The following is a 9,207-nucleotide window of genomic DNA, read 5'->3' on the forward strand; positions in this document are numbered from 1 at the left end:
GAAAAGCATGCCCCCTTTAATGCATGAATGGGTGAATTAATCTCTACCTTATTTTTACCAATTTTTGCATCACAGAAAGTTTCCCATCTCTCTCCTGGCCCCTCCCCTAATGTATGGTAAATTTGCAAGGATTCTTAAAACTGATTTCCTCCATGTGTTGGTGATGCTGAGCTGGTGTCCTGCCCCAGGGCTAGAGGTAGCTCTAGGCCCTGCAGCCCCACATTCTTTCCCTGGTAGAAGCTGCTGCTGCAGATGACCAGGACACAAATCTGGTCATGGAATCATAGAATCATCAAATGGTTTGAGCTGGAAGGGACCTTAAAGCTTGTTTTTCTCCAGCCTTCATGGACATGAACACCTTCCACTAGACCAGGTTGCTCCAAGCCCTTCTCAATCCGGCCTTGAACGCTTCCAGGGATGGAGCAGTCACAGCTTCTATGGACAGCCTGTGCCGGGGCCTCATGACCCTCCAGAGTCAAGAATTTCTTCCAGTATCTATTCAGTCCAACCTTACCCTGTAGTCATACGCCCTTGTCCTGTCACTGTTAAAAGTTTAAGAGTTAAAAGTTGCTCTCTGTCTCTTTTATAAGCTCACTTTAAATACTTGAAGACTGAGAATCTGGTGGGTGATTTCTTTTCTTGTGCACCAAACGTTCCTGCTCTAGATCTGCAGAATTCTAGGTGTGTGTGATTTAAGGCAGCTCAGGTACTCAAGGATTCCCAGCTGGAGGAAATTTCCAACATGTGGACCTTCAGGCCATATACTCTGCCAGCGAAGGGGACAGCACAGTCCCCACACTTCTAGCTTCCACCCCTGCAGGGCCAGTATGAAGTCATCAGAAGCTGCTCTCTGCCCAAGGTGATTCCTAGGCTTGCCTGCCTCAGGCTGTGGCAGGGAGGGCTGGTTAATGATTAACAGGGCGAAGGGACCCCGCCCAGCCTCTCCCTCCCCAGGCTGCCCCTCTACTTTACTGTGCTGGATTTGAGATCCATGACCTGGTAATCAATTTTCCCTCTTCCCTCAGTAAACCTCTCATCTGTCCCTGCCCTGCAGGTCAGGGTGCAGCAAAGCCTGTGCCCAAGGCAGTAGGAAATGTCCTCTTTGTTCCAGCCCTTTGGGCTGGGCCTTCCTCTCCTGCAGCCCAATACTGTCCTTGGCTCTGGCCCAGAAAATGAAGTTATTCACCAAAGGCCAGCACAGCACAGGGGTTTTCCAGGCAGTATCAGTGGCTGTGACTCTCACACACTGCCCCAGCCTCACTTGTATCCAGCCATACATGATGCAATAACATTGGACCTTTACAGCATGAAGTATAGAAAATGAATCAAACATTCAGGGGAAAACCAGCTTGCTTTTCCGTTGCCTTCTGAATTGTGCCTGTGCTTTCTTTTTAGGCAAACCTGAGGTACTTAACTAGGGCTTCCCTGTTTATCTAATCCCAGAAGTCAATGCTATTGCTGATAAGAACGACCATAGCAGGACTTGTTGTACAGGATTTTTTAGTGTAGCCTGTAACCTGGCTCTGAGTCAGGTCTGTATTGCAGATGATGACAAATACAAACCAACTACCCCACAATGCACAGCACCAGGGCTTCCCTTGCCTTACATGTAGGCTTCCATCCATCAGCTGCACTTGGAAGAGGGTGAGGGGTCGAAAATGAGAGCAAACTAAACTCTCTGTCCTTTCATGAGTCATGAAAAAACCCCTCCAACTGTCTCTCTTTCAACAGCACAGCTGTTTGGGTATTTTCAAGGGAGCTGGAATGCATCCTCAGAGCTCTTCCATGAGAAAAAGTAAACATGTACTATATAAAACATTTTATTAAAACAAATATACAACACTTTATATACAAAAATAAAATGTACAAGAAAATAGTCTGTTACAGCTTAGTGATTTGATTCCTATCTATTACACACACACACAATAGAACCATTTCCATCCAGCACATACTGATCCAGAGGATCTGTGGGATGTTACAGCTTGTGTGCAGTACTGGAGGAATCCCCACAGAGTGCCAGAAGAAATTTGCAAAAGGCATGGTAAAAATAAAGAGCTCTGCCCCTATCAGTGCAAAATTGTTTCATGCAGCAGCTCTTGAACTCATACGAGGAAAGGGATATGGCATGCCTACGGCAGAGAACATCCTATGAGTGCACCTGGGGATTGGACAAGGTGGAAGCAAAGCCTAAGCTGAATTTTCACATTTAAATGGTCTATTTACAGAGTTTGAAAGGTCTGAAAGATGAACTATATGATGGAGTAAATCAAAGAAGAGAGCCCATTAGTGAAATTTTTCTGCAAAAGTGTCATGACAGTTGTTAAGCTCAATGTCACCAGTGTTGCACGGGTAAGAAGCAACCAAAAGTAGTAAGTCAGAGACTTATCTGCAGTGTCTCCTCTAACTACTCTGTGGGTAAAGTGCTCATCACGCCACACATGGGGAGGATGGTAACTTGCTCCCTAGGCTTCTGGTACCCCACCAGGTCAGACTCCACAGCACAGTAGCACCTTCCAGCAAAAGCTTCACCTCCAGAGCAATAAGGTAGGAGCTGCAGCTGAGCACCTTCAGCGCCAGAGTCCTGCTAGCAAGGTGGGGTTCCTTTTTTACGTTGATAATGGTGTTTTTCATGCTAACCTTTCCAGGCCTACAACTGAACCTGAATAGAAAAGTCACTTTCTTCCTTCAGTCAGTAACAAAAAATGTCTTCCATTCTTTCCACACTTCTTGATATTTCTATCCAAGAGCAGTTTGTGGTTGGAGGGAGCAAGGGTTTACAATCCACAGGGAATGACTTGCATGGTTGGCCTCACTGTATCCAGCCAGGAGAAGTCTAGGCTGCTTTTCTGGTCAAAGAACCTGAAATCCAGCTCTCCTAGATAAAAGGAACAGAGAACGGACACTGAATTAATGCAGCAAGAGTAAAATAGTCTATAGATATATTAAAAATAAGTATCAAACATTGAAAGATAAATGAGAGTAAATACTTTAGCTTATTCTTTTTCTAAAATACATCAAACACTTTTTTTTAGCCGTTTCATTTAAACTATTGCTAGAGAAAATTCTTCAGTTATATTCCAAAGAGTTCCTGAAAGCTGACCTAATTTACACATGTATAACCCTGAAATCTGTAGGATTTGCTTATTTGAGGTGTTTTTGACTTTTCCTTTTTATGAACAAATTCCTTACAGCTTTCCAGTAGGCTGCTTGGAAATCTCAGAGCACGAGGATGGTGAATTCCTCCATTTCCTTTGCTGCCTCCCAATTAGTGCCTTATCTGCATCATCCTGTGGCCTTGACTGTCAGGGATAGCCCAGGAGCCTGTACCTGATGTCGTGTTAATGTCCACATCCTGCTCCTTGTAGCTGTAGGTGCTGCACAAGGTCTGGGTGCCTGATTCATTGGTGAGAAAGCCTTTCCCCCCAATGCTGGTGTTGTGCCAGTCTTGGGCTGGTCCAAGCAGCTGGAAGAGAAGAAGATGGTAAAAACTGCTCCTTACTGCTGTGGGTGCAATGTTTGATTAATTGCCCTTAATTAGAAAACAGGTAAACAACAAGATCAAGTTCTATTTTGTCATGCTACATTATATAAAACTTGTTTTGTTACAGTTAAAAAAAAAAGTTCATGCAAAACAGCAAGGGCTAGAACATCTTTTCCTATCTTATCAGTGGGATGAATGTGACATGTCTGGACATGCAGATTAGGAGCTAAACATGTCAGAGGTAGAGGGAAGGGCAAAATAGAGAAGTCTAGAGGATCTTTGCAGACCCTAATACAAGAACCTGAGATCAAGGAAATGGCCTCAAGTTGTGCAGGGGAAGTTTATATTGGATATTATGGAAGAAATTTTCATGGAAAGGATTGTCAAGCATTGGCACAGGCTCTCCAGTGAAGCGGTGGAGTAATCATCCCTGGAAGTTTTCAAAAACATGAGGATATGGCACTTGAGGACATGCCTTAATGAACATGGTGGTGGTGCTGGGCTGATGGTTGGACTTGATGTGTTAGAGATCTTTTTCAACCTTAATGATTCTATGAACCTCTACTCCTAGCAGTACTCAGTAACTTCCTCTGACTTTCACATGAAGGGTAAATATTTCCATGGGTGTGTTCTTTCCAGTTCATGTTTGCAAAGGAGCTTTCTCTTTATATTTAATTTTTCAGGCTTCCTCATTAAGAAAGTGTATATTCAGCTCATAGGAGACTGGATCAGATACCTGCTTCCCTTCCTCTGTTGGTACAAACACCAACTTTGGCCAATTTTACTCTGACCAGAAGGGCTGGTTTTACCTTAAAAATATCTGGATTTATCTCCTCCTCATCTTCATCTGTGACTGTTTTGTAAGCACATAAAAAAAAACAAGAAAACATAGATGTCAACTTTTAGGCCTCATACATCTGCTTCTTCACCACAGAACCTGCTTCATATTCTCTTGTCACACAACAGGACTACTTTTTATTCATGCCCACGCGAGACTCCTAACAGCCCTTCACCTCTGATGCTCTTCAACAACGGCATGTTGAGGTGCAGAGCTCCAGCCAGCTCTGATGCCTCCTCAGGACTCAATAGAGCAGAGCCCACTTGCTGTGGAAGATGACAGGAGGAAGATGATTTGCACCCCAAGTGAAGAACCACTCTGGTATATGTATGTTAATTATTTATTTCCCCAGTGGAAAGCATGGCTACCTCCACCATCTCTGCTGGAGCAGGTGGAATTTCAGAGCTTTTCACCCATGGGCAGATGGCATGTGCCAGCTCTTCCCTTCTCCACCCTGGCTGGTTTGGTAATTCCAAATTCCCCAATCTATAATTTTTTTACAAAACAGCTCATGTTTCTCCTGTTGGTCCAGGCACTACTTCATCCTGATGCCTTGCCTCCAGCTTGCTTCCAGCAGACCAATGAAAGACTGGGGTAGGAAAAAAGAAATACCCACCTTCAGAGGATGAAGCCAGGGGAGACACCTGGAGCTGGTAGAGGTCGTTGGTGCTGTCAGCCATGGTGACTTGCATTGCTGGCCTCCAATCAGTCAGGGAGCCGCTCACCTTGCAGGAGGACAGGTCTGTGGGATGCACCAGGAGCTGGTACTCACAGGAGAGAGAAAACCACCTCTGTTTCCTCCCTGCCAGTCTGACGCTGCAGCTGCCCCAGCCCCAAGACTCATCTCTGACCGTGGGTTTAGCACAAACAGCACTTTCCACTCTGCTCAGACCTAAACCCAAGTGTCTCACCTAAGGTGATGGCTGTGCTCTCCACCTCCACTTCCTGCCCTGCATAGTTGTGAATGGTGTAGCCACTGTGGTCATCTGGCAAAGGAGGGTTGGTTAAGCTTTCTGCCGGCTCTTTCAGCCTTGTCTCTTCATAACACTATGAAAACAAGGATAAAGCATGAAAGACTTGTGTCAGTACACACAGGTCCCCATACGAAAAAAAGTTAAGAAAGAAAACCACCAAAAACTCTAGCTTCTTCAGCTGCCTCTACCGACACATACCTTTCTCTTGCTCCTGTTTCTTACTTCTCTTGAAGACTTTGACTTCCTTTCTGTGAAATAAAATAAGACGAATGTGAGAAAAGGTTGTACATTTTAGGCAAGTGTGAGCTCTTGCAGCCTTGAAACCTGCTCAGCAAGCTCAACTACCACAGCACCAGCCAGTCCCCATGACCCCTTGATGCTGCCTTTAGGCATGTTTAAGGAATTTGGGATAAAATTAATTGTTTGTACAAGCTGTTCCTAGCAATAATCAGTGAGCAAGCCTAGTAGCACCAGTGCTACTACCAACAGGTCTGTTAGCCCTGCTTATATAGAGCAGGACATTTAAGTGCTGTTTACCAGTGTAACTTTGGCTGGATTGCCAAGGGTTTACCTTTCTTCTGATGCTTTGTCAAGGGTGGCAGCATCCTGTAAACCCTGACAGCACTGGAGCCCCTGTTGATGCTTTTATCCTTCACTTCTTCGATGTCAGGCAGGGAATTCATGGCACAGCGGAAATTTGCTTTCCAGGTTTTTGGATCAGGATCTTTCTCACCTTCTTTATACCTTCCTATAAAGGTAGGTATAAGAGATGGGTTGTGTATTTTAGACTTTCCAGTGCTGGCTTTTCCCACCAAAAGATACCAACATTCTATTTTCTGATATATACACTACTAGTTAGTCTAACTACCAGTGTAAGTCAAGGCAAAAAAATGCCTTGTATAAGACAGTCATATGACTGATGGGAATGTTAATCCAGCACACACCTGTATGAATGGCCCAACTCCGGAAAAGGCAGGCATCCTTCTCCATGTCCCAGCCATGCTTAGCTGCATGTTTCCATGGAATTTGAAATATCCTCTTATCCTGAAATTAAACCAATAGAGATTTAAATTACAAAAGAAACATCACATGCCAGTTTGGAATGATGGATTTAATCAAGTTCTCAATTGCAGCTCAGAAATGTTATAACCCACCCTGTTCTATGTTTTAGAGCACGGGGGTTATAGCTATTGGCATATAACTACAGTGGCTATTTAATCTATATTTTAATTAAATAGCCATTGTTCCATCTATTTTGTTCATGGCATTTAAGGCTTTTTATGGTTTCTGAAACTGGGAAAAAACCCAAAGGTGCTACAGTACAGTAGAAGTGAGCAATATTATTAACGTTATCCTAGAATAATTTCAATACATCACATCTAATCTATTAGTATGTCACAAATTACAGCATTTTTTCTAGATACGCTTTGTCAGAGAATCCTTTTTTAAGTTGCCCATAAGATCCTGCAGCAATCGTACAAAAAATGTAGCTTAAATATCCTCTTGGGATGGATATGGAAACTTCAGAGACTTGCTTCAATAAGCTCAGTGATCTCGACCTGTGCTACACCCTGGTGACAGACCTTTCGGCCTTACAGACCGAAAAATACAACATTTCCTTTGGGCTGAATCTTAAAAATTGAAGCAACTGGAGTATAATAGCAGCTGCTTATCTGGGACAGGAGGTGACTTGGCTCAATGAACAGCAGGAGTTAAAAGAGATTTTGAAGGTTTATTCATTCTCCAACATACTCAGAATGTTTTCATTGCAATTTATCATTCATTCCCTTCCTGGGAATTTTCTGAGGGAAAAATGGAACTACTCCACTGTGTACCAACCAGAGTTACCTTTTCTGCAAACAAAAACTGCTGCTTTTTAAACATAATGCTGTCAAGTTTTTTCTATGTCTTTTCCTTTATGATCTTGACTTGTGTTTAGTGCCATTTAAGAACAAGGATTGTTAATGATACACAAGTAGTACTAATAATGATGATAATAGTACAAAGCAGCCTCACCTTGTTAATCCATATCAGTCCTGGTATTTGATTGGAATCAATCTGCATTTCCAACCAGGGCCTCATGCGCATTCTTGACACTGGCATATTGGCTGTGAAAGAAGTAACAAACAGGTCAGACAAACCCTGATTACTATTTCAACCACTCTACAGTGTCGCTCCTCCCATACCTTCTGTGCTCAGCATCACCACTAATGCGACCGAGAACTACTTTTCCAGAGTCTTAACTCTCATTCAGCGCCCCTCACCTGCTCCTGGAGGGAAATGCTTCCTGCTCCACCTGTCTTAGCTTCAAAACAGGGCTCAGGTTTGGAATTCGGCAAAGACGTCGATGGCAGCATGGGTGTTCAGCCCGTGCTGTGTGGGGAGCTCTGCATGGGACCGGTTAGGCCGCGAGGAGCCCGGTTCCGAGCCCCGTTGTGGGAGGGATCCTCCCGCCAGCACCGCCACTGGGTGCGGGTGTTCCCCGATCTACAGCCACGGAGAGGCACCGACTGCACAATCCTCTACTTAAAAGTTTACTATTAATTAAGATGCGCAAGGTAGGGGGCAGCGGTCCTGCTTCAGGTGCGATCCCAAATTCCACCACGACCCGTCCCGAGAAACGGTGCCCGGCGCTGCCGCCGCAAGGACCGGCCCTGCTGGCGTTTCCTTTGCACAAATAATTTCCTGTTTGCGGTGTTTTTCCAAGACAAACAGGCCAAGATTGCCGAAAGAACACGTTTCTAACTTTCACCAGCAATCCGCTCCGCGGGGACGGGACGAGGTCCTGGAAAGTGCCCGCCCCGGCCAGGGTTTGCCAAGGGCAGCCCCGAGCAGTGGGGCTCGGGCCGCCCGCTCTGCCCGGGGCTAATCGGCGGAGTGGAGCCGTACCCGGCCCCGTGGGTGCGCAGGGACAGCCCGCCGAAGCCTGTCCCCTCCCAGGGCTTGTGCGCTGCACCGCGGCCGCTGCCCGCAGAAGGGATGCGCGGTGCCCACCCCGACGGCTGCCGGAGCGATACGCCCGTTCCGCCTCCAAAACTCCTCCGCACGACAGAGGCCGGCGCTGCCGCCTCTTGACGAGCAGAGTCGCGCCATGCCTCCAGCACCGCTCCCATGGATCCTGCGGGGTGCCTTGTCCTGAAACTTCCGTGCTGCGCAAAGTGGGGGGGCTAATGGTGGGATAGGATGAGAGGAGAGGAGAGGAGAGGAGAGGAGAGGAGAGGAGAGGAGAGGAGAGGAGAGGAGAGGAGAGGAGTTGCACCATGACCCACCTCGCTGTGTCGTGCAGTGCCGAGCTGTGGGCTCCCCGGCTGACGCACACCCGCCGCCCGCCGCCCGCCGCCGGGTTCTGGCTGCCGCCGGCCGCACCCACGGGTATAACGCGGCAGCTCCGGGATTCCCCGCGCCCGGGCCCGGCCGCCGCCCGGCCAATCCGCGCCTCTGCGAGGGGTGGACGCGCCCGCCATTGGCGGCCGCCGCAGCATCACTTCGGGGAAATCACGCTGTTGTAGCACCAGAGGCTCGGGGGGGAGCGGCTCCCCCGCTGCGAGCCCCGGCCCCGCCCCGCCTCCCGCCCTCGCTCCCTCCGCGGAATCCAGCACCGTCCTATGGACGGATTCAGCAGCAAACCGCGGAGGGATCCAGCCCCTGTCCCACCGAAGAATCCAGTCTCTAGCCCATGGAGTGACCTAGTCCCTGTTCCACAGAGGCATCCAGTCCCTTCTCATGGAGGGACCCAGTCCCCGTCCCCCTAAGGCATCCAGCCTCCGTTCCTCAGAGTGATCTAGCCCCCTTCTCTAGGAGAGATGGTGGGTCGCCAAAACAATTCTGGTGCATATCATGGTGCACCTAAAGCAGGGACCAGCGTGTGCTAGGTACCCACCTAGCCTCAGCAGACCAGTGGCAGGACAAGTGGA

The 9,207-nt window shown here is 47.4% G+C and overlaps 1 protein-coding gene across 3 annotated transcripts; it reads right to left on the reverse strand.

Annotated features, from left to right (window-relative positions):
- Positions 1–1,804: 1,804 nt before the first annotated feature.
- IRF1 (interferon regulatory factor 1) lies at positions 1,805–8,719 on the reverse strand. Of its 3 annotated transcripts, none has more exons than XM_088173780.1 (10): positions 8,563–8,719; positions 7,310–7,401; positions 6,238–6,337; positions 5,865–6,041; positions 5,492–5,541; positions 5,231–5,366; positions 4,936–5,061; positions 4,291–4,334; positions 3,328–3,463; positions 1,805–2,875 (listed from the first exon to the last, which is right to left on the reverse strand). In XM_088173780.1, the coding sequence occupies exons 2-10, from the start codon at positions 7,394–7,396 to the stop codon at positions 2,775–2,777; spliced, it is 957 nt and encodes a 318-aa protein (XP_088029906.1). In that variant the 5' UTR covers positions 7,397–7,401; positions 8,563–8,719; the 3' UTR covers positions 1,805–2,774. The 3 variants fall into 3 exon arrangements, with proteins under 3 accessions (XP_088029906.1, XP_088029904.1, XP_088029905.1); XM_088173778.1 differs by lacking the exon at positions 8,563–8,719 and adding an exon at positions 7,558–7,698; XM_088173779.1 differs by lacking the exon at positions 5,865–6,041 and having other exon boundaries at positions 8,563–8,697.
- Positions 8,720–9,207: the final 488 nt, after the last annotated feature.

The sequence above is a fragment of the Sturnus vulgaris genome, chromosome 15, assembly GCF_052056855.1.
Source record: "Sturnus vulgaris isolate bStuVul1 chromosome 15, bStuVul1.hap1, whole genome shotgun sequence".
In the NCBI taxonomy this organism is placed as follows: Eukaryota; Metazoa; Chordata; class Aves; order Passeriformes; family Sturnidae; genus Sturnus; species Sturnus vulgaris.